Genomic DNA, 26,541 nt, shown 5'->3' with positions numbered 1-26,541 from the left:
GCTTTGCGTCGTCATTCTTAATGCGAACCGCCAAGGAGTGGAACTCCCTGCCAGCGTCTGTCTTTCCAGAGAAGTACAATATGGGTTCCTTCAAGAGGCGAATAAATAGGCATTTTCTAGGTAGACATGATTTACCACCATAGACCGCGTCACCGTACCGACGTAATTCTTACATTAGATCCTGATTGAGTAATGCATTCGTATCCTATTAGTACAAATGTGAAAGTTTGTTATTAATAGTAAATAATGTGTGAAGGCCGTTTCCAGCCTAATTCGTGACGACCTACGACAAATGAAGGGACGACACTATTTCGAGAACTGCATTACGTAAATATTATGTTTTTCAGTGTTTGGCGCGAAGTTTAATCTAATAAACTTCACACATGTTTTCTTGTAATATATCCTCATTATTATAAACTAGCTATGCCCTGCGGTTTTACCTTCATTTCTTGCATCTTAATACTATTATAAAAGCGAAAGTTTGTAAGTATGGATGTATGGATGTATGGATGTTTGTTACTCTTTCACGTAAAAACTACTGAACTGATTACAATGAAATTTAGCACACATATAGAGGGTAACTTGGATTAACACATAGGATAGGTTTTATCCCGGAAATCCCACGGGAACGGGAACTATGCGGGTTTTCCTTTGAAAACGCGGGCGAAGCCGCGGGCGGAAATCTAGTGATTATATTATATAGCCTCATGTCAGATATGACATCGAAATTATTTTTCAAATCGGACCAGTAATTCCTGAGATAAGCGCGTTCAAACAAACAAACTCTACAGCTTTATAAGATTATTATAGTAAGTATAGATACTGTAATATTGATTTGAATACATTAGTTTAAGGCAAGCTAATGTAATAATGTACATGCGGGTCAATAGGCCCTTATTAACGTTTAAATTAAACTAATTTGTTTCGTTCATCTTTATGCCGTATATCATATAATAATTGTAAGAGATAGCATAGTGATACATTCAGTTATTTAGTCTTTATTATTAAGTCGTTAAGGATTGAAATATTATAATTATTATAATATACCACTAGGCACTTTTTTAATTTAAGGATAACATATCTTTTTTAAAAGAAAATATCATAACATGCACCCTAATTGTATAATAGTATACAAATTGAAAAAAAAATGGTAAAAAAAAATACAGTAAAATAGTCTTCCGATACTATACTGAAAAGCTTTTCTTTAAACTTTTCACGTGAATTATGATAACGGAACTAATTATCAATTAAAAGCTTCAATTTAATAAATACCCACAAACGCAAATGAACATTTAAACGTCATTTAAAGCTAATATAGTAATCAAATACAATCAAAAAGATCAACATGTTTCATATAACATTAAATTGAACGTCAAACAACTTAATTTGGAACGATGTCTCAAATGCCCCCTTAGGTCAGGGTAAATTATAAAGTTATTTATTTCTTTTTCAATTACTTTAATAAAAATAATTGAAGCAATTTCAGAACGTACGTTGCGTCAAATATATCCTTAATGTGCAAAAACGTGTAACTCATCTTTTATGTACTTTTTAGAATTATTAAGCCTATCATCATCACTACATAGTATAAAACAAAGTCGCTTTCTCTGTCCCTATGTCCCTCTATAAATCTTAAAGTATGTATGCTTAAATCTTTAAAACTACGCAAGGGAATTTGATGCGGTTTTTTTTAATAGATAGAGTGATTCAAGAGGAAGGTTCTAGTATGTAATTTATTATGTTTTAGACAAAGCGGTCGAAGCCGCGGGCGGAAAGCTAGTATGTGTATAAAATAATGCTCGCTGAATATTTACAACTGATGTTTATTTTATAGGAAGTACGTTGTATAATATGAACTGAAATTTTTAAAAGAAAGGATTTGGTTTTTCTTTGTTTTATTTAGCTCAAAACGAATTTCGTCTCAGATCTCATTAGAAAAGATTATCATAAAAATAATTTTCACATTCAAAAGCTATATCATTATTGATTAACTCGGGTAAGCTGCGGCAAGCGGCTTGCTCTTATCACTTAGGTCTTAGGGGTCTGAAAAATAACACAATTGAATAATGATAGTTATTACAGCTAATAATAGCTTTGTACTATTAATTTAGAATCAAATCTATACTATATTAATATATTAAAATTATAAAGCTGAAGAGTTTGTTTATTTGAACGCGCTAATCTCGGAAACTACTGGTCCGATTTGAAAAATTCTTTCGGTGTTAGATAGCCCATTTATCGAGGAAGGTTATAAGCTATATATCGTCACGCTAAGACCAACAAGAGCGGAGAAATGCGGGTGAAACCGCGGGGCACAGCTAGCTTCTGATATAAAGCTAGAATGGAAACGAATATAGAACTCTCAAACTTTATATTTAATGCAATATTTTATAAAAAAAAAACGTAGAAACGTTATAGAAATGTTATATGTATTATATATTATATAAAAAGATCTGGTACGCAAAAATCACACAACCTTCGCACGCAAGCTGGATAAAGCTTAAAGTCAATGTTACAATCATTTTACGAAAAATCACGAACACGGCTACTTAACACATAACGAGCTCATTACTTCCACGCGTGAAGTTTTGAAACAATTTAAATTGCCGTTTTGTAAGCGTAATGTAATGCGATGGTACATGATCGGTAAAGTTATAGCCAATTTAAAAGTATTCAAAATCATACATAGTCAACAGTCAACAAAGTCGCTGTTGCTGTCTATCATTAGATATGTATGAATAGATATTTAAAACTACGCAACTGATTTTGATACGGTTTTTTGTAATAGATAGAGTGGTTTGCGAGGAAGGTTTAATTATGGTTTAATTGTACAATTTGTTAAGTTTTAGACAATGCAGGCGAAGCCGTAGTCAGAAAGCTTGTACTTATAATTTAGTTATAATATGAGTAACTAATTTCCTTTGAAAAATATTATAGCTAGGGGTAAATTTTTTTTTTTGTGTGGTGTCTCTCAATGTTAGCCAGAAGGGCTTCTACATTTTAACGCTGACGCGGGGGTGAACTTAAGGTTCACCCTGGTAGCGACATGCACAAGGGCGTCCCCCCTTGACGGGGACCACGAACCTCGGCTTGAGCTGTCGCTTGAGTGGAGGAGGCCAGAAGGGCCCTAATCGGACGGGTAAAATTATTTTATTATTCAGTTACTTATGCGATATATTTTGGCATGCCGATTTACACGAATGAACTTCATAGACAAATAATAAAATTTTATGTTCAATTATGTTCGTTAGAACGAACGTTTTGCGTCCATTTCACTGTATTTCTGCTAGCCATTTATTTATACGTACATGCTAGGCCTATTCATAAAATTTTATAGGTTAGTAACATTCCTATAATCAATTTATTTTATTAGTAACCCTTAAAGTATGTTGATTATCTCTATGTACGTAGTTTAAATGAAAGCGATTTCAGTTATTTGAGTGAATAGCCCCCTTATTGAACTTAATTATTTGTCTATTTTAGATTTTACTTCGAGTTTGATATGCAAATTTTGATTGCAAAAAAATTTAAAATAGTGATTATGAGTATTTATAAATTTTATTACTTTAGTTGCTCAAACACTCAATGGACTGAGTATAACAATTTGTAATACGATGATACTAAAATGATGATTAAAATAAAAACGGAAGTATACCTAAAATTGTATCGCACTTATCTAAATAGCATTTACAAGGTTAGTATGACTGTTTTAATCGGTTTAGACAGCCACTTAACGAGCACTTAAAAATTTTTTTTATTCAACATTAATTGTGCTCCAAATATGAGAAATATGAAAGAAATTCTCATGAACAACAATAGAGCCGTTCTTGAACTCTACGGTCAGGTTGTTTCGAAATATATGATATATTCATATACGTTTTCTTAAAAAATTGTCCCAAATCATAATAATATAGTAGATAATTATAAATATTATCTAACTTCGATACTATCTACGTATCTATTATGAGCTAAATAGACAATTGAAATAGGTTATTTTATAGGTAAGGTTAATTAAAGGTAAAAACATAAAGTGTTCATTTAAAATTCATTTATTCACTCGATCACATAGTGATCTGTAACACAATTCTATACACAATGTACAAAATATATTAACATTTTTTTTACTTTTTACAATAATGCCCTTTAACGAAATTTATTCTAATGTCATTTGTTTACTAATACTTATATCCGTCCTGTTCGTTGAAGCTGGGTGGTTGACGAGGTCCTCCGAATTGTTCAGGGGTTTTAGCTCCACCTGATGGCCTGTTGAAGCCTGATTGAGATTGTCCTTGGTTAGAGTTCAGACCTTGCGCTGGTCGGTCGTATTGGTATGGAGCTTGAATTGCTTCCTTGCCAGAGCTGGTAGCTTGGTTTTGTCCAGGTCTGTATTGCTGGTTAGCTCCAGAGAATTGGTTGCTGCCTTGGCTGCCAGGCTGGTTTTGCGAGCCCTGTCCGTTGAATCCGTTTGGTCTGTTCTGTTGATATTGTGCGTTAGATCCTTGGTTTTGCTGGTTGGAAGCGGGTTGGTATTGATTGACAGGTGCTTTTTGATATTGCTGGTTTGTAGGGCGATAAGAGCCGTTGCCCGAACCTGGCTGGTATTGACCTTGGTTACTAGACACTGGCCGGTTTTGTGTCTGACTTGAACCGGGACGAGCCTGTCCTGAAGACCCAGTAGGAGCTTGATAGTTATAACCTTGGTTTAAACCTTGTTGGTTTTGCCCTTGATTGGAACCAGACTGATATTGGTTGCTTGGTCCGGAAATTACGCTTGAAGGGCCAGTAGATCCAAAAGATGGCGATCCTCGATTAGGAGCGGAAGATCCTGATTGGTATTGCGAATTCTGTCCTGAAGGGCTGGAAAATCCGTTGGAAATGGAACCAGTTGGACGACCATTTGTTCCGGGGAAGCTGCTACCTGATGTAGAAGGCTGATTATTAAATTGAGGACGAGATGAGCCGGTGGGACCTTGACCATTAGAGCTTGAGCTATATTGGTTGTTCTGGGGACGATTGTATTCATAACCAGATGCGCCCTGTCCGTTTTGACCACGTGGTCCATTATTGTAAGAAGCACCATTTTGAGCAGCATTGCTTTGTCCTTGGTTTTGTATTCCAGCGTTTGATTGTGGATTTAATGCTTGATTTAAAGCGTCGCTTAAGCTTGGTTTGTTATACTGTCCAGATGGAACATTTTGTCCGAAACCTTGGCCTTGTGATCCAGATTGCTGATTGTTCTGTGGCTGGAAACCAAATGAGCCGCTTGTAGGTCTTCCGTTCGATGAAGGGGTGCCGTATTGCTGACTGGGACCTTGACCCTGGCTTTGTAACTGAGGTCTGTTGACCGGGCCGGAAGAGTAACCTTGAGAATTATCTTCATTTTCATACTCTTCGGGTCGGTAAGCACCTGAAAATGAAACATTGTTATTCTCTGCCTAGTTTATATTTCTTGCATTACATCACATAAAGCAACTGTTTAATGTAATAAGAAAAATATCAATGATTATTTATATTTAGTAAAGTATTAAAAATATTACGGTAAGCACTTGGCAACTGATATTTATTTTTATGATTGTTATTTAAGTATTTGATAGACATTATTTTCTTGGTAATAAATATTACTGTTTAAGATAAGAGTTAATTAACATTCTAAAATAATATTTTTTTTTAATATAATAATAAAATAATTTACCTTCTTGTGTGCCAGCTGCGGCAGCCTGAGCATTAATCTCAATAGATTTTAATATTTCTTCGGGAATCGGGTGCGGTGTTGGTAAATGTTCTCCCTGTGGTTGATAACCATTTTCATCAGCTGTGTATGTCACTGTGTAAGCTTTGCCATCATCACCAGTGTAAGAGAAACCGCCTTGAGCTTTCACACCATCAGTAGCTACACCTGATTCTTCAGCCGATATTCCGTTGGAGGTTTCAAAGCTGTATTCGAATCTTTCACCATCATTTTCATTGGTGTACTTCAAGATTTCAGCGTTTCTATCAGCGGCTGCTTGAGCGCGTTCGGGGGCAAAGTTCGCAGAGCCTTGTCCTTGAGAAAATCCTGCTCCCTGTTTAGGAAAGCCTGTTGATGCTTGTTGTTGATTGTATGCATTGTTAGAGGGTGACTGACCAAATGTATTCGATGGCGCAATATAGGCATTGGAAGGTCCAGATACAGCGTTTTGTTGAGGTCCAGCATTACCGCCAATAGCAGCTTGATTGTAGGAAGGTCTGTTAGGAACAAATCCTTCTGAGTCAATATCAGATTGAGCTAATCCATTGCTTGTTGGTCCTCTTCCAGAAGCAGGTCCGTACACTGCACTAGGTTGGCTAGGACCAGATGGAGCTTTGGAACCAATGTTAGCGGAAATCTGTTGTCCGGAAGGTCCAGAAGCTTGAATTTGTCCGAATGGCTGCTGTCCAAAGGCCTGTTGACCGAAAGAGCCTTGAGATGACGGACCAGGAGCAGTTAGGGCACCAGGGCTACCTCCAGCTGTGCCAGCATTTGGAGGTGGAAGGTACGTCCTGTCCAATTTATCTCCATAACAGTAAGCTACGATTGAAAGGAAGATAAACTGAAAAAAAAGAAATATTTTAATATTTCACATTTAAATAAATAGTAGCGTAGCACTTATTCCGTAGCAATGATTGTAAACACTTTTAAACGCAATAATTGAAGTTATATCGTAAATAGGTTCAGTAGTTCCCAAGAACATCGGCGCAATCCATAAAAATATACAAAACATTGCATAAATTTCGTATCCATATAAAGTTAAATTTAACAAATCGATAGTGGTATTTGTTTTAGCACCATAATATTTAGTTACGGCATTAAAATGTAGTTAAATGTTTACCAGCTTCATGTCTGCTGTTACAAGTAAGGACAGACTATGAATGTACGGTTTCTTTGGAGGCATCCTATATTTATATCGTGAAATTCGTTCACCTTAGTTACTAAAGCGCTCACGGACCTAACCTTTGACTGTTGGTGAATCTTCATTTCGCTGTGTGAGTGATTGCACAAGTATCGATTTTGTCGATACACTAATTATTGTAATCGTCAATCTGTGTGTTTAGTTACATTTAATTTTTATTTCAATGTGAAATAATGGATAATGCAATGTCCAGTATATGTGCGGTCTAATTTTGAAATTTCATGTCACTTCTCATCATACACTTTTTTCAGGTATGGGTTAATCAGTACATTCTAAAACGATATGGTATTTAAAGAGTATATATTATGCTTCATAAATTATTGTGAAAACTGTTATCTTGTGTTTGTTTTTACGAGGAAAATGATACATTTGAAAGTAAATTAAACCGATTTTATATAAGCGCTTTCATTTGGTTACATTTATCTCACATTAAATCCTGTTAATAATACTGAATAATATGCGTATGCTGTTATTCTAATAGTCAAATAATATATCTTTTTCTAGACATATTATAAAGTAAAAACCATCGAATTTGTTGACTCACGATAAATCGCAGTTTTATCTACCGAAAAAAAATCACTCTACATGACAAGAAGGCTGTGTATGAATCTTTAAAATATTATAATACTAGCTTTCCGCCCGCGGCTTCGCCCGATTTGTCTAAAACATAATAAATTATATACTAAAACCTTCCTCATGAATCACTCTATCTATTAAAAAAAACCGCATCAAAACCGCATAGTTTTAAAGATTTAAGCATACATAGGGACATAGGGACAGATAAAATATCGACTTTGTTTTATACTATGTAGTGATTATAGCAAAAGCTTGGTAAATATTATGAAATGTTATTCAGAAGCTTTATAGTGTTATATTCTATTATTATGAAAATCGTATGTATGTAATGTGTATTACTGTGGAGAATACATTGTTATGTACCTATTACTTATAGTTATGAAAGTGAAGAATGCACTAATATTAAGTAGGTTGGTCGCACTGTGCGTGCAATAATCTCATGTTATTAACTTAACAATAATAGAAGGAACACAAAAGGATTGCGTATAATGTTGTACCATTCATAGTTTTTCTATACTTATAAGCTAAAAATAGCATAGTTTTTCTATACTTATAAGCTTAAAAGCTTTAACAAATAAAAGCGCATTTTTTTACTAATATTTAACTATACTTAGAAAAAATCTTGCAGATAATAATATGTTTTGTTGCGAAAAAATTAATTGCATAGAATTCAACACCTTTCTAACACGCTTTTATAAGCTTCATATGTATGTCTAATGTCTATACTAATATTATAAAGAGGAAAAGTTTATAGGTATGGTTTTGGACCGATTTTGATGAAATTTGGCACAGATAATCTTTAGACCCTGAGAAAGAACATAGGCTACCTTTTATTGCGAAATATGTACCACGGGCGAAGCCGGGGCGGAACGCTAGTTTATAATATGTTTGTATGTAACCGACTCCTTTAGACTCGATTTTGACCTACTTTAAACGGACTTTAATTCAAACTTTGTAGACGTATCAAGAAGCTGTGACAAAACAATAATAATTCCAAGAGATTAGGCGTGTTTTGTAGTTTTAAAACTACTTTATATTAAATTCACTAAGAGCTGCTAGTGTGAGAACGAAACATTTCATGATATTGACTAAAGCCGCGGGCGAAAATATAGTTTAAATTCATATCAAGTTCACACTAGTAATAACTGCTTATAAGGTATAATAATATACATTCACTAATACCCTAAAGGCTCAGTGGTGTGCGCATTGCGACAATTAGGTTCAGGGTTCAATACATTTCAAAGCGTTAAAAAATAATAACGATTTGATAAGAAATAATTGATTTAATTTGTAGAATGAAAGCAATAGTAATATCTAACTTGCTACTATACCTACCAAACAGTGGTAGAGTACTGCCTGAACATAGAATTATTGAAGTCGAAATAAACTCTTTTTTTCATGTGTTTATGAATGTTTATAATTAATTTAAACTATAGTGATAATTAAAAGTTTAGAAGTAACTTCTTTCGTGAAGAATCGACAAAGAAATGACACCTATATGAACATATTAGGGAAACGCGTACCATCTTAGACCACATCTTAGCTTTACATCAGGCAAGATTGTGGTCAAGCGCTTCCCTATCTACAATAATAAAAAAACCTATATGTATGCATCTGCCGTCATAATAAGTGAATTCAAGGTTAAACTGAATATTGTTAAGTTATTAATATCTTAAATATCTTCCAAACAATAAGATCAAAAATTCAAAATACTTTTGAGTTTTTTTCTGAGCTTAGGTAATCCAAGAATAAGAATATTATAAAATGGTGAATATTGCATCTACATATTTTAGTACTAAATGCATTGGACATAATATTATATTTAATCACGTACAAGGTATATTTTAAGAATATTGTTTTTATTTTAACGGGTGGATATTTTCATAGTAGCTATAAGCACCTATAAGTCAAGTATGTCAGGTAAGTCAGGTACACGATCTTTAATAGAATAGTTTAAATTAAATTCAACCCATTATAATTTACAATGTCTTCATGCAGCGAAATTTGAATTTCTATTTGAATAATAAAATGTATATCAAAACATTTTTTTTTTATTTAAACTTTAACTATTACAGATAGCTGTTTATGGAAGACATTACTTTTACAAGTTTAATTCGATTGAGGCCTTATTTGGTGTTGAACTCATTTAGATGTTGCATACGTGTGTACTGTGTAAGCAGATGCGCTAGGTCAATCTGTCAACTACCTATATAGTTAAATAAATATTATCCTGTATTGAAATATATGGATTGCTTTAAAAAATATTGAACATGGGTTTTCAGAATAGACTTATTAATATTCAAAATGTGCATATTTTACATCGTTTTTAATTTTAACGAAATTTTTACAAGCCTAACAAACTTGTATTTGTATGTAACATTATAATATAGATATGGTTAAATTATTTTGTATCAGTAAAAAAAAAGTTAAATTGCACTTTTTTTGGAAATGAATAACCTTAACATACATACATACATATTATTTATAGGTTTATAGAAATCTCGTGTTATGTGTTAGTTCTAGTATAGCATTTTTTTATCTGTGGTGACTTGACAGTCAAAATAGTTAAAACATAAAAGGTAAGTCGGGTAAGTATACATTACTTGTTACCACGCTGAAACATCTTATTCCCACAGGAAATTTTGTCTACGCGTACAAAGCCATTAGCGTAAGGCTAGTGCTATAATAAACCCACATACAGTTAGCAGTAATCACCGATTTTGGTATACAATTTGTCTAAAGATGTGATTAATCTAAAAACCAATTATCTCCACGCATGCTACGCTGGCTCATTAAGCCCCGGTTAGATCGTGAGACCGCCTCCTTGGCACAGTGGTTGACGCATGAGTGTAGATCCGAGAGTCCTGGGTTCGAATCCCGGTGGAGACGAAGAAGAAAAAAATGGCTCGGTCTGGTAGGACACAGAAGGATGATCATCTACTTGTCCCTAAAGAAAATCGATCAATGAAACAGATGTATAATGCATCTGCATTCTGCCCCTTAACCCACTAGGGGACATGGGACTTCACTTTTTAGATTGTGAGAAAAATGAAATAAATTCGAAATCGCTCCCGACAAACATAAACTGCTGCTTCATTATCTTATTGTTTGAAGAGATCGTAATGTTCGTCTTATTGTGTCAATTGATTTTATAAAGTAAAATTTTTAAAGTATCCAGTGACATAGAAGAATAATTAAAGCCTTGCAGTAATTATTATTAAAGCTGTCTAAGAATAATTTCTACAACATATTATATTATCCTTACACTAGCTGTTTCCCGCGGGTTTACCCGCATTTAGTTTATTTTTATTGGTCTTAGCGTGATGATGTAGCCTATAGCCGTTGTCGATAAATCTAACAGTGAAATAAGATTTAATAATATTAGAATAGGTTAAAAAGAGCCTTTTTTCATAGCAAATAAAAACCCACCAAATAAAATGCCACCATAACAATACAAAATATTTCATATCAAAATTATATATTCCTTCAGATCCGGTCATGCAGTAAAGTGACAGATATTTTATCCATCAATTTTGTCATAATAAAAGCTTTTAACAAGAATTGTCTCGAAACAATTTAACATTATAATATAATTTATTATTCAATAACAATATTATAGTTAAGGCGTTACCCGGCAATTTCGACTATGTTCAACCTCTATAAAGTCTGGTACAACATAAAGCACAATACCGAAAAAAATATATAAAATAGGATGGTCTTTGATCTTTAATTGCTCGCGAGGACTTTTTTCTAAAGTTAATAGATTTCTAGAAAAAAAATGTGCCGTGGTCATCGATTTTTCCGCAAATACTCTATAAACTTCGTAACCTGCTGACTTAGAGCTCTGAAAATTTTATGTTAAATAAATTATCAGTTACACAACAGTCCCTGACGAGGATTTTTTGTTTCACTGATTGGTATCTTTTTAAATACAAAATGCGAGGAAAAAAGAAGGTGCAGCGGGAGAGGTTTGAGATCCGTCAAGTATGGTCAAGGTTATTAGCGCATGTATAAGCCTTAAGGTGATCATATAAAGCGCTAAATATAGCATTTAAAGTGTAGAGAAGGCAATTTAATAATATATTTTTAAGAGCGATTAAAATTTTACACTCTTAAGCTCATTACTGAGGCGTTAAGAGCATATTTGTACTAATTACCTCAGCTTAAGATATTTAATGTATTCCGAGTGCATATTATAATTAATTTTTAGGGTTCCTCACATTTGTATTATTAACCATTTTTTAAATTATCAGTCTTTCGGAAAAATATTGTAACATTACAATTTTACGTAATCAGTCAGTCATACGCATAGTTTTCCAGTCGTTAATAATTAATTGTGTGAATTGATAGCCCAAAATTACATAGAGCATCTTCCAATGGCTGTTTGTTAATTTTTAAGTAAGACGATTTTTTTTCTCTTCCTTCTACTCAATAAAAATTAAATTTAGAGAATGTACTTAAACTAAGTCGAATGAAAAATAAACAGTTACTTTAAATTTTAAAAGCTCTATTTAAAATGCAATTCAGAATCTGAATACTTATTATTATGCCTAAAAATATTTTTACGTTGTTCGTTTTTGAATTTAAATTCAAATAAAAACAAAAACAATTTTAACACGCTTTATTTTTATTATAGATACTAATACTTACTAATATTATAAATGCGAAAGTTTGTGAGGATGTGTGTGTGTTTGTTACTCTTTCACGCAAATACTACTGGAACGATTACAATGAAATTTAGCACACGTATAGAAGGTAACACATAGGATAGGTTTTATCCCGGAAATCCCACGGGAACGGGAACAGTTCGGGTTTTCCTTTAAAAACGCGGGCGAAGCCGCGGGCGGATATCTAGTTATACATATTATCTAGTAGATATATTCAACAGAACATTTAATTATTTATTAGGAATAAAATAAAACATCAAGAGAACACCAGCACTTTGAAGAACTAAAAGCCCGATGACGTAACACTTACCAACACGCACATAACTTAAACTATAGACCTTTTTATTTTGTATACAAATCTCGCATAGATATCCACGCCCCGCAGGGAAGAGGCAGCCGTGGGTTATATCGGACTCCAACCGACTAAAACCCCACTGTGTTTCGTCGAGCTGCTTTAATGATGGAGCCTTCAGTCCCTGCACTAAAAACAATATTAATCAAACATAGAAGAAACCTTTCCCTGGTGTGAAAAATAATATTTAGCTCAAAATAATGATGAAATATCAAAACTCTTGAACGAATTTGACCAATATTCGGTTTAATTTAAGCAAATGTCACTGACATTGACCCCAGGCCAAAACGTTACGGCTAGATTGACGTACCTTACACATCAGGTCGAGTCGCCCACGAGATCGTGAATTATCAAATTATAATGAAATTTCTTCGTGACCCCCGAGATTAATAATCAGGATCGCAATCATTGATTGAAATTTGACATTTATTGTTTGTTAGTATAAAGGTCATTTTGTTGTGGGGATGATTTAGATTTTAGAGAATGTATTAAAGTCTAGATAACTAGAACCCCAGTTTTATTAAGAAGCTGATCCCTTTACATCATAGTTAAACTACACATCAATTAAACGAAAGAATTAAGGTTTTACCAATATATAAAAAATTGTAAATTACTCAGTTTTGAATACTTATCACATAATATTTCATCTTAAGGCTATCATTTGATAATTCTCTTTGAAATCTGGTGCCTCCTTTATCCCTTTTAAAGCGTATCTAGTTCTTATAATTTAAAGGCGATTTATTTTTTTGGTTAAAAATAACTATAGTCGTACATTATGTCAATAGTGTGTACAAAAACGAAAACCATCAAACCCATGACCTTATGAAACCGTACCATAGCAGGGCGTATGGGATCACGCAACGTGTGTAATAACTATAAAAACTATAATTGAATTCGTAATAAATTACTCAAGTAAAATATTATAAAATGGCCCTTGACCTTCAAGTGTATCAACATATTGTTTATATGTTTTGTGTTTTTGTTAAATAATCGTATTAGTATGTTACAAAAAAAACAAAAAAGTACTTATTATTTACCCCTATTTATATTGATTGTCCAAATTACGTATTCCATTTCTATATTCAATTCTTTGAATTAAGCTTACATAATAAGTTTTATTATATATTTTATGTAGGATACATTTCATTAAGTCATATCATCATTTTTTTATTGTTGGACTAGCTTTCCGCCCGTGCCTTCGCCCGCTTTGTCTAAAACATAATAAATTATATACTAAAACCTTCTATTGAATCACTCTATCTATTAAAAAAATAGCATCAAAATCCGTTGCGTAGTTTTAAAGATTTAAGCATACATAGGGACATAGGGACAGAGAAAGCGACTTTGTTTCATACTATGTAGTGATTCACCTACCTCCGCTTGGATTAGGATAACATCTGTTTAATAATAATAGTTTAAAAAAACTAAAAAACACGCTTTTTATAGAAAACCGAACTAAAAAATAGAAAATTTTATCAAATTAGTGTATTGTCATCGGTCCTCAATAAATCTACAAAGTTTGAACGAAATCTGGCCGTTTAAAGTGGGTCAAAATCGCGCCCAAAGAAGTCGGTTACAAACATACAAACATACAGGTGAAGCTAATATAAAGCGAGTAAAAATTAGCAAATCTTTTAAAAAGATAGCACAGATGGAGCCGAATCGAGTAGTTAGTTTTCTTATAATAAAGATAAAAAAACAAAAAGTAAAGTAGATAGGTAATGCTTTTACACTCAAATAACTGTATTATTACCCGGAAATACCACTGGTCTTGTTCTTACAAGGGATTTGAGGTGCATTTAGTAAATAATTTATTATAATACTTTGATTACTTTAAAATATACAATTCAATTATTTTTTTTATATTTATAGTAAGTACTTCTCGTTGCCACAGTTTTACTTATATCCTGTTGATACAAAATAGGACATTTTAAAAGGTATTCATATAAAATATAATATTATGAATAATAGGCTTAAAATGAATACCTAAAAACGTCTTAAAGCACAGGCAATTTTGAATTATTTATTTTATTTATAAGCTTCGTAACTATCATCCTAATACAATATTATTTCGTTTTAGATAATTATTGCTCTTATTTATTTATAGACTTAAAAGTTAAAACCGAATTATTAACCCCTTTATTTGAAATTACTTATAATTGTCAACCTATTACAAGATGGTTAAAAGCAAGAATTTTTTATAAAATTAATTATAAATAAATAAAATTAAAGAATGTATTAGTAAAAGACTGGCATTATAAGCTAACGAATAAATGCATTACGTGAACACATATTCTTATAAAAGCTTCTGTATTGCTATTATCCAGCTACCATCGTCAATTAAAACTACAATCATATAGTATGTGATTTTTAAAATATAACAATAAACTTGAAAACATAAGTGCTCATTCAAAAAATAATAAATGGCCAATGAGATGTGAACGGTTTACACATTGTTTTTGTATTACCTTAATTAGATCAAAACATACTTAAAAATAACCTTCGGAAAAATGTAACGCTAATATTTCCACGTTTTATTATAAGTACTTATACAATGACATCGTACATAATATGAATTTACTAACTTTGCACAGCGGTTTCACTCGTGAAAAAAGTTCAACCTGTTTTTAAATGGGGATAAATTGAGCTTTTCTAACCCAAGTTTATGGTTTTGAAAAAATCAGCCTATGTTTAATCTTAGGTCTTCCACTATTTTCTTTACAAATTTCATACAAACCCATCGGTTTGTATTTTATGTTAGCTGTGAAAGTTTTAAAACAGACAAACTCTCTAATAAAAAACATTGTGTAAAACACTGCTCATATTTAACTTTCTGAATTAAGGTTTTATAAAGAGATATAAATGTTCAAACTTATATTAATTATAATACGATTATGTTAAAATCATTAATATTTAATCAATGATCACTATCTATCTTAGAGCATTAAACCATAATGCTCTAAGCTCTCTATTATTACGAGCTATTACTTTAATTGGCATAGAGGAAATCCTAATAAAATAGTAGTAGGTACCATAATTTATGATTTATATGATAGGAATGTAAATCTAATATCTAATATATATATTACTAGCGGTCCGCCCCGGCTTCGCCCGTGGTACATATTTACGTTTTCTCTACATAAAAACCATCCTCGTACTTCAAGGAATATAATAAAAAAAGAATTATCGAAATCGGTTCAGCCGTTCTCGAGTTATGCGCTTACCAACACATTTTGCGATTCATTTTTATATATAAGAAGAAGATAAAGGCGAAAGTTGGTAAGGATGTAAGGTTGGGTCGCCTAAGATCGGACGCATATGCCGAAAATTTTATACGTACTGTATTTTTTATTTTATTTCTCATGATTCGATGTCGTTTTTCTGTTGCGGTCAACTGTAAATTGATGACAAGAAAATATTGTTTAACCCCTAATTTTTTGGTTTGCGTAGATGCTATCTATCTAAGCAAAATTAGAGCCTAAAAAGCAGACTTTTTTCGACTTACCATAGTGAAGAAAATAACAGTTCGGCCGAAGATCGGACTATGTAGTATCTTCACTTCTATGCGTTTAATAATAATGTTAACATTAGGAAAACATCCGGACTTACGTCCATACATTGAGCATCAATGATTGAGTCAGGAAATTCCTCAAAAAATTTGACAAAGAAGTTTTTTTTTTTATTGCGTTTTTTTAGTCCGGTCTTCCCTCCTCATCCTAATTAAGTTTCTCAAACTTTTATCCTCCGTGTTCTAGGACTAAATAATGAAAATGTACCTAAGGTCTGATAGTCATAGCGTCATTGGATAGTTAAATATATTAAAAGTTAATAATTATTGCGCATTATTGCATAAGGCGCAGTCAAGAGCTAAACTTCGGTCCGATCTTCGGCATTGGGAGGGAAGATCGGATCTTGGGTTGTGAACGTCCTAGGCGTAATCAAAGTATACAGATGGAAAGAGGATTCGCTAATTCTGCCCCAAAATAATTAATTACATTATTTCAATGAAAGTACTCTCCACAATGAGCCATCAAAATTTTGTAGGTAAGATCGGATCGACGATTTTCGCCACAAAATACACCTTTTCTGCTGAATCACCTGTGTACACGTCCCGTCTGGTCGCTGGCCGGCCGCAGAGTGAAGAGAGGGGCAGAACAAAATGGCGGATCTAGTAGTGTTGGTAGCAGTAGAGAATATTGCCTAGTTTGCGAGTTATTCCATGCATCCGATCTTATGTCACATCCGATCTTAGGCGACCCAACCTTATGGATGTATGGATGTATGGATGTATGGATGTTTGTTACTCTTTCACGTAAAAACTACTGAACCGATTACAATGAAATTTAGCACACATATAGAGGGTAACTTGGATTAACACATAGGATAGTTTTTATCCCGGAAATCCCACGGGAACCGGAACTATGCGGGTTTTCCTTTGCAAACGCGGGCGAAGCCGCGGGCGGAAATCTAGTAATACATAATATTATTATAAACCTTAATTTAAAAAAGTAGGAAAGTATGTAATAGTATACTTACCTATATTAAAATATTAGCTATATGTAGAAGATCTATCCTATCTATTTTAGTATTTAGATATTTAATGTTGTCATGTCTAAAAAAGGGAAATACATATTATATATATTTTTAAGTAGGAAGTTCTGAACATAAATAACACATTCTACGAATGGATGATTCGGAGTCTTCTGTGGATCAGTCATCACTGCCAAATACGAATACAAGACGAATAAAAAACATGAAACAAGGTACATTACATAAAATATAGCAGATTCCTATATTCATCTATAACTTCATCTTCATTTTCATTTTTAAGTCACTTAAAGACTTCAAAATTTGGATTTTAGTTGTTTTACCACAAACACAAATTATGAATGCTTACGTGTTTTAGTTTTCTAATATAATTAACCCTCTACCCCTTCTTAGAAACAATAAACTAAAATGACACTTAGAAGTCGTCAAATTAAAATTATTAGGTACCTATAAATAATAGTATTTACCGTACGTCAATTACTTACATATATTATGTATTAAGTATAGACTTAATACATAATATATGTAAGTTATTAATTACGAAAACGCACATTCCAGCAATTTAATTGACGTACGGTAAACGATCATGATTGATGTGTGAATCATTTCTTTATTGTTATACCCGCAAAATATTCAATATAACTATGGACGAAGTATTTATCAAGGTGAAGTGTGTATTGTATGCATTACTACATTTTCTATTATAGCTTTTCAAATGTTAGTAAGATAAATAAATATTTTGATGATAGCTTGTCTGATAACTTAGATTATGTTTACATTTTTATGTGAGAGCGAAATTAGTGTAAGATAATTACATTAACAGCTGATATATGAATGAAAGAATAATCTTTATTATAGGTACATACATAGAAACATGGGCTGAACTGCATAAGATGAGCGGCTTTCAAAGGAAAAATGAAACAACCATTTATATTTATTTACAGAATAATTTATTATTTATCGTCATCCCAAAGTTTATTACATAATATCACGAAATATCTATACAATATTAAATTAAACTATTCAAGTAATGGCACTCAGTAATGATAACCTGTGGAGTCGAAACTGGGCGGTTTTCTGTTTATGTCAAATTTCTCCGGACCTGTGAAAATTTGACTTGGCTGTTGTTGTCTATTGATAGTTTGAAGTGAGTTGAATTTATGGGAATTCTGATTAAATTGAGCGTGGCCTCCGCAACATGCGCTACCTAAAATTGAGGAGCCAAGCGGTAGAGAGAAAGGCTTCTGTCCTGAAGTTCCTGCAATAACATTTCCTTCGGGTTTTGAGATAGCACCGTTTTGTGGTAAAGATGATGCTGGCTGTTGATTTGCGCTTTGCGTTGGTACGGCAACGAATGCATTTCCAGCTTGGTCTCCAGATCCTTCTTCATTACTTTCAGATGAAGAAGTGGAGGGAAGAGATTGTTCTGGCTTGTTGTATTGGTATATTTCACTGTCTGTGTTTACTGGCGTAGCTGCTTCGGAATTAGGCGTTTGTCCAAAACCCTGAGGAATATTGTTTTGTTGCGACGCAACCTGTTGGGTGTAAGCAAAAGCTTCCGCAATTGAGCCCTGGTGGGGGTTTCCTTGTTCACCAGCTGATTGAATATTTTGGTTAAAAGGGAAAGATGTTGGTGAAGGCTGATTGTTCATGGATGAAGTTTGGGCGCTCTGTCCAAATGATGAAATAGTGGCTTGAGTTAATCCGTTAACAGGACTTTGGAATGTATTTGTGCTCTGTCCCGTCACTAACATAGATGGCACTGTTGGTTTTGCAAAGGCATTAATAGGTTGGCCGGAAAATTCAGGACGTTGCGGTATTTTGTTGAATTGATTCGATTGGAAAGAGAATTGAGGTTGATTAAATGGTTTGGCTGGTATTTCGTAATAATATGAACCATCAGGTCCTTGAGGTTGCGTGTATTGATTTTGAGTTATAGCTTGAGTTTGCAGGAACGCTGGAGATGTTGGTCGTGTCTGTTGGAATGAATTTTGCACGGGCTGCTGGTTTCCTTGTGCAAAAGGCTTTTGGAAAGAAGGCACTTGAGCGTTGAAAGAATTTTGAGATTGTGTGTATTGGTTAAAGCTTTGTCCTTGCGTGCTTGGTTCAAATGTAGCGTCAGTGGGAAGTGATTGTGCGAAAAAATTTGTTGTAGGTTTAACACTTTCTGGATTCTCAGATTCTACAGTGTTTTGCCCATCAGAATTGAATGCAGTTTCTGTCTCTGTCTGTTCATATTGATTGTTAGTTGTTGTCGTTGGTAATGAAGCATCCGTAGGACGGGCTTGAATAGAAGATATTTGGATATTCTGATTTCCAATAATAGGTTTCTGGAACGGTTCAGATATTTGTACAAATGCGCCATTTGGACCCTTGTTGTTATTCAAAGTCACTATGTTTGATGTTAATGCCGCGTCAGTAGGTTTTGGTTGCGAAGCTGGTTTATTATAGTTGTATATTTCTCCTTCGTATGTTTTTGAAGGTTGATTTTCAGGTGCATTTTCTTGCTGTGGAATTTGATTCAGCGCTCCTTGTAAAGAAGACACTTGACTAATTGATTGAATTTGAAAAGAATTGTCTGTTGGTGAAATTGTAATAGTAGTAACACGCTCATCATCGGTATTAGTGGTCGGATTCATTTCAAATGGTGTTGTCAATTCTTTAGAAGGCGGGTTTGTGGGGACAATTGTTTGCTGATTGAATGAACTGCTAAATTGTTGTTGGAAGGAAGCATCATTAGGTGAAGATGATATTTGAGATACGGTTGTAGGCAACGAACTATCTGAACTTTGAGAACTTCCGAAACTGTTGAATGCCTCTTGATTAATTTGAACTTTATTGAAACTCGATTGAGGTTTTTGTTCAACTGTTTCTTTCTGTGCATTTGAACTGGTTGAAATACTATCACCAATTGACGTATCGTATGAACTTGGCCTTGACGATGAAATAATTACACCTTGATCTTGATTTTGCAAATCCTGTTGTGATAGTGGAATACTTGTTGTTAGTTTATTTGAATCCTGGCTGTTCTGAGTATTGTATGAAGGTTTCGTGTCACCGAGAGTTTGTTGAACAAATTGTTGTTGTGGTGGTAAATATTCATTTGAGAAAGAGGTTTGAGGTATGTTCTGCTGGAAAGAACCTTGATGTGTGTTCTGCTGGATAGAGCTATGCGAAGGTATATTTTGCTGGAAAGAGCTATGAGAAGGTATGTTCTGTTGGAAAGTAGCTTGAGGTGCGTTCTGCGGGATAGAACCTTGAGGTCTGTTCTGCTGGAAAATATCTTGAGGTGCGCTCTGCGGGAAAGAACCTTGAGGTGTGTTCTGCTGGAAAGTAGCTTGTGGTGCGATCTGCGGGAAAGAACCTTGAGGTGTGATCTGCTGGAAAGAACCTTGTGGAGGTGTGTTCTGTTGCAAAGAACCTTGAGAATGTATGTTCTGCTGGAATGCACTTGGTTGTTGATTTACGACATTGAATGAGCTCTGACTGAAGCTTTGAGTTGGTTTCACATTGTTAAAATCTCCTGCATTGCTAGGCGACAGTTGTTGATTCTGTTGATGCGATCCAGTAAACCCTTGTGGTATGTTTTGCGAAATTTGAACATTGCCAATCGGTTGTCGTGTATCCTGATTACCGCTGATAAACCCAAATTGTCCATTATTGTTTGGTCTTAAAGCTTCATTGTTCTGATTAATGAATCCGCCGCTTATTTGAGCACTGGATCCAGGTCGGTTCGCAAATTTATTTGATTGACTATCATTATCACCGATCGCAGTGTAATCCCCGCCTGTATTGTACTTCTTAGCGTCGTACGAGCCTGTAAATAGAAAACGAAAGTTGGTCGATAATTTGTCAACGCCTCCAACTACTATTTATCAGTCGGTTTACATTCATCGAAGCTCACAATGGGATTGAACTAATTTGTCCTGTCGCGGTTTTGTATGAATTTGTGAAGTATTAAATGTATTTGTTTGGGCTTAAATAGCATTATAAAGTTTTGAATTGAATTATGTATGCTAAATTGATGCTAATATTAAATTTCTAACATTGAAATATGGTTTAACTAGGTAACTTGAAAACTACTTTCAAATCAATTCTTCTATCTAAAATTAATTAAATTCTTAACTATCGTTAAGAATTTAATATTATTATATATTTATATTTCCGTTTCTCATTTATTTTGCCTTTGATAAGTTGATTTTATTTCGTATAATATGAACGGCAATAATAGGAAGAATATTGAAAAAATCTGGGATTGTCCAATGAGGTATCGATTTGCGATAATACAAATATTTTATCCTTTAATTAGTTTCATTGATGGCATTAAAGTAAATAACAAGGTTAACGTAAAGCCTTTCACTCAATATTTTTACCGACATATTACTTACAAATGACGTCTTGAGAAAACCTTATTGCAATGGTTTTTTAATAAAAGTTAAGTTATTTATTAAATTTTAAATATGCGTTTTAGCGCATGTTTTTTTGATAAATAGTGCACTTGATTTATTGATGACTAAGTTAAAATAGATAATATTTTGTGGAATAAATTCCTGATCATGACTATTATTTTCTTTGTATATTTTAAATGTGAAATAAAATATCACTCATTAAGATCGATTTATAAATTAAATAAAATAAAAAAAGCATTCATGAAAATAATATAATAATTTAAAACAATCTAATCTAGACTTTTACCAGACAAAAATTTTTAGAAAGTATAGATACAAAATATCCAAAGTCTAAATCTTTTAGACGATCTAATAAAAAATAACGATGTTACATCAATAGAATTCAATACAGTTACCTTTATAACATAACAATTAATCTAACCGAAAACCGATTTTATCATCAAAACAATTCCGATTGCATCAATACAATAAATATCGGAAGCTAATGCTGCGTACACATCAAGGTAAAGAAGATCAAGGAATCCGTTAATGCATGCGTATTAGATACACCCAAATCGGAAACCAATGAAGGTACACTAATAGCACAGTATAGTATCGAATGCGCGGAGGCTAACGCTGAGTACCGTTCGGCCTTCAATAATTAAGTGTGCACTCAGCCTTAATAAAATCGATCATATCTTAGAGGTCAAAAACCTTAAGCGTCATTAAGAGATATAGAGAATCGGTAAAATAGTGAATTTAACAAATAGCCTCAACAGTTATGGTTGAAATTGAATAACAGGTTTATTTTTGTATCGTATACGCATATCACTTTGCTTTATTTTTTGGTGCACTTTGTCATTGTTATTTTTAACCGAGGACCTTTCGCTGTGTATTTTTTTTTTAGTGCAATATTGTTTTACTCGTATCTTATTACATTTACGATTAATTGGAAGTGCTTTGTCTGAAACTGTACACCGTTCATAAATCATAAACCTATGAAGCAATATTAAAATCTAGAACAAAACTTAAAGGATTGAATTTTTAAATAATAATATTTGTATGAATCAATCAGATTATCGTACGAAATTTTTTCAAAGAAAAAGGAATAAGTTTAGATATATACGATTTTTTATTTTTTACACTATACCTACGTAGCTACACACTAATTTAAAATAAGAATTAACTCTATTTATTTTGAGAGTATTTTAACAGGAATGAAGGTAAATTAATTATCAAATGGTGTAATAATACTACATAGGGCAAGTATTTTTGGTACGCAATATAAGTTTATATTGCATAAAATATGATTTAGAAAAATGCGACAGTAAGAAACCTGTCTTAAGATGAGAGTAAGTAATCAATTGTAGGATTGTAATGATATACTATAAGAAAATAAGAAAGAGCAATTATTTGACTTAAATGATAGGACACAATACATTGAAGACATGATGAAATGATAAAGCTCATAACTGATTTTCGGAAGAATAGAATAAAACAGAACCTAAAATGTACCTTAACTCACTGGAAATAAAACTTAAAATCATGCTCACCATCATCAATAATTCCAGCAGCTTCATCCTTAGCATTTTGCTCCAACGCCTTCAAAATCGCGTCTGGTACCGGAGGAGGTGTAGGCAAATGCGCTCCTACAGCTTGGTATCCACCCTTATCCGCTGAATACATCACAGTGTACACTTGACCATCGTCACCCGTGAACGAGTACCGACCAGTAGCTTCAACCCCATTTGTAGCCACCCCAGTTTCACTAGCACTTATACCGTTACTCGTTTCGTATCCATAGTTAAACATGTCAACTCCCAAATCGCTTTCTTCTTTCACTGTCCTTGCTAGACTGTCACTGCTCGCTTGAGCTCTTTCTGGTTTGGAGAAGTCAACGAAACCTTGTGGAAGGAAGCTGGGACCACCTTGTAGGTGTTTATCTCTGAAGGCAGCGTCTCCTACTCTGGAGTCTTTCGACCCGTAGGTAATTCTGGGTGCTCCTAAACCAGATTTGCCAGGATTAGAAGCTCTGGTACCAACAGCGGCATCGACTATGACGCCTTGGTGATCGTTCAAATAGCTGCCAATAGGAAGATCATCGGAAACTTGGTTATTTGTTCTAGAAACTGGTGTTTGGAGTATATCTGATGTGCCACCAGCAGTGTCCGCGTTCGCTGGTGGAAGATATGAACGATCTAATTTTGCAGCGGTGCAAACCGCTATGAAAGCGGCCAGGGCAATCTGCAATAAAAAAATTGTCAATGAGGTCAATGATCAACATAATTATTGACATATCAATCTTATTCTAATGTTCTTAAAATACTGAAAATATAAAGAAAAGAATTAAAAGAATAATGATTTCTTTTTCCAACAAAAAAAGCCTAATTTTATCACTTATGTCTACTACAATAAGACTTTTTATTACTTCTAACGTAAACTCATTATAAAAATATCCTGATATCGTGCATTTTAATAAAATTTAAATCACTTTTTTAACCGTTAGTTTAAATCTAGACTTTTAGCTTTATAGGTCATCTAAATCACTGCAAAAACACGTATAAATATCACAGGACATTACCGCTTTCATCTTCCCGATTGGATAGTTCTACAATGATGGGGTATCACACACTGATGCCTTAAAACCCGACTTTTGCTTTTTATACCGAAACAAAACACATCTAAAAAACGTGCTTACAACTTTTCACCAAAGCAGCTTTGCGGCTTGGATTTACCAAAATAGATTTATGCTGTCCTTGTTGCTATGTTGATAAGGTATAAAATTGATTGACGTTGAATTTATAAATATTCCGATAATGTAGCATGATGCACGCATAGATCCCAAGTTCAAGTATCAACAAAAATGCGATTTAAACACGATTTAATTGTAAAAGAATCAGTTTATTTCAATAATGAAGATCGGTTATGATGGGTGTCGTGAAATGTTACACTAATGGGAGCTTCTCGATTTTGTGTCAAGGAATTTGTTAACATTATTAAGTTTTAATATACTTCAACAATAATTAGGCTTAAAAATGTTTATCATGTTCTTACAGGCATAATAATTAATCATCTGTAGCATAATGTAATTAGATAGGTACAGTCATTTTTATTATTTTATTGAAAAAAATAACTATTATTTCTATATTTAATTATAGTATATGGTTTTCCTATAAATATGAAAAACTATTGGTATCTGAAAAACATCTGCATTGCACCCTATATCATAAAGCGCTGAACTGACTTTAATGCACTTGGATCTATAGATGTCACTCCGCTACTAATTACAGTAAAAAGAAGTTTTAAAATATCATCAATCCCTACTAATATTATAAATGCAAAAGTAACTCTGTCTGTCTGTCAGTTACGCTTTCCCGCTTAAATCTCTCAACCCATTTTGATGAAATTTGGCACAGACAATCTTTAGACCCTGAGAAAGAACATATGCTACCTTTTATCAAAACACCACGCGGGCGAAGCCGCTGGCGGAAGCTAGTATAAAAATAATAATAACAACAAAATTCATTAGGTGGTACAAAGTTCACCAGGTCAATTACAAAGTTAGTTACAAAGAAATATATCATAATAAAGAAGGTTCTCAACCGTGTCAAATCGATATTTTAATTATCTTAACAAGTAAAGGTGCTAGCCGAGGCCTTCTTGTTTTAAAAACTACATGACTTAAATTGTAATACTCGAATACTCTTTTGTTGAAAGCTCAATTAAAGTTATAATTAAAGTGGCTAACAAGACGATCTGTCATGTTGTAAAAAACAATTATCTTTAAATTTCTCTATTTCTCTTAAATAATATGAGGAATATCACATTTTGCCAGAATTTTTATATCAAAATTTACGCTCGTTCATTGTTAGTTTAATCTGCTTTTAATCCATAATTATAAATTAATAAAATTATGCCTGCAATTTTTTTAACACTCTCTACATAAAATAAATGTTCTTTCCTTCTTTCTAAATAAATATTCATGTTGATAAAAATATTTCAATGCACAATGGAAGCAACAACAGATTCATACTTTAAATTAATTTTTTCATCTCAACCATTAACTAGATGTCGGATATAAATTGCAAACAATGGTGCAATGAATGATTTTTTGACTCGCGTAAACTCTATCACGTATAATAGTATTTTTTTTGTGATAATTGTACCTATGACATTATTTATCTTACAAACAACTATCGCTCCGCCCGGGATGACCAGGGACAACTATAGTTCCTACTATAGTTGTCCCAGGCTCCTGCCTGGGTCAATAATAAGTGTACGTAATAAATTATGGTGTAAAATCCATACTAATATTATAAATGCGAAAGTAACTCTGTCTGTTACTCAATCACGCCTAAACTACTGAACCCATTTTCATGAAATTTGGTATGGAGATATTTTGATACCCGAGAAAGGACATAGGCTACTTTTTATCCCGGGAAAATGACGCTTACTTACTTACTTACTTACTGGAGTGGCGCAGGGACCCAAAGTGAGTCTTGGCCTCCGACAATATGAATGTCATGGGAAAATGACGCAATCCCGGAAATCCCACGGGAACGGGAACTATACGGGTTTTTCTTTGACTGCGCGGGCGAAGCCACGGGCGGAAACCTAGTACTTAATCATTAAATATAATAAGCGTAAATATGTAAACAACAAATCAACGCTAATGGACAGTTCCGTATTTTTTATTCTCATTAATATTTTTGCTACGAAAGTGACCGTAATATATTTTAATATAGCATAAAAATCTGAAAAATTAATACTTCCCACATACTTTGGGAATTCCACTTTCATATCTTTGCTTTTGAAAAATATATTGAAGCAATTATTATTTATGGCCCGTAAATTATGATATCCGCGAGGGTGCACCATTTTACTGACATTTTTTTTTGTATCAATATAAAATGGTTATGTTTTTATTAAAAAAATGGTTGTATTATATTTTTCCCGTATATTTTTTCTTATCCTATGCTCTGGTAGCTCTATATTGTTCCGAACCCTATATTCATTATACATTATCATCAATATCAATAAAACACTAGGTACAAAGTAAACATTTATACCTTATATCAAAC

General features: G+C 33.3%; 2 protein-coding genes across 2 annotated transcripts; both read right to left on the bottom strand.

Moving 5' to 3' along the window:
- Nucleotides 1–4,033: 4,033 nt before the first annotated feature.
- LOC149901560 (uncharacterized) lies at nucleotides 4,034–6,881 on the bottom strand. The gene is made up of 3 exons (XM_090111095.1): nucleotides 6,849–6,881; nucleotides 5,693–6,569; nucleotides 4,034–5,407 (listed from the first exon to the last, which is right to left on the bottom strand). Exons 1-3 carry the CDS (start codon nucleotides 6,855–6,857, stop codon nucleotides 4,176–4,178), a joined length of 2,118 nt encoding a protein of 705 aa, XP_089967221.1. The 5' UTR covers nucleotides 6,858–6,881; the 3' UTR covers nucleotides 4,034–4,175.
- An 11,118-nt stretch (nucleotides 6,882–17,999) lies between these two features.
- LOC149901559 (uncharacterized) lies at nucleotides 18,000–24,087 on the bottom strand. The gene is made up of 3 exons (XM_090111081.1): nucleotides 24,042–24,087; nucleotides 23,014–23,704; nucleotides 18,000–20,889 (listed from the first exon to the last, which is right to left on the bottom strand). The coding sequence occupies exons 1-3, from the start codon at nucleotides 24,048–24,050 to the stop codon at nucleotides 18,110–18,112; spliced, it is 3,480 nt and encodes a 1,159-aa protein (XP_089967207.1). The 5' UTR covers nucleotides 24,051–24,087; the 3' UTR covers nucleotides 18,000–18,109.
- Between the last annotated feature and the right edge of the window lie 2,454 nt (nucleotides 24,088–26,541).

Source organism: Colias eurytheme, chromosome 16 (assembly GCF_061535395.1).
Source record: "Colias eurytheme isolate Ceu_HAF_F1 chromosome 16, ilColEury1 Martin Lab GWU primary, whole genome shotgun sequence".
Lineage (NCBI taxonomy): Eukaryota > Metazoa > Arthropoda > Insecta > Lepidoptera > Pieridae > Colias > Colias eurytheme.
Note: the sequence above shows the minus strand (reverse complement) of the source record. Positions and strands in the feature narration are given on the sequence as shown.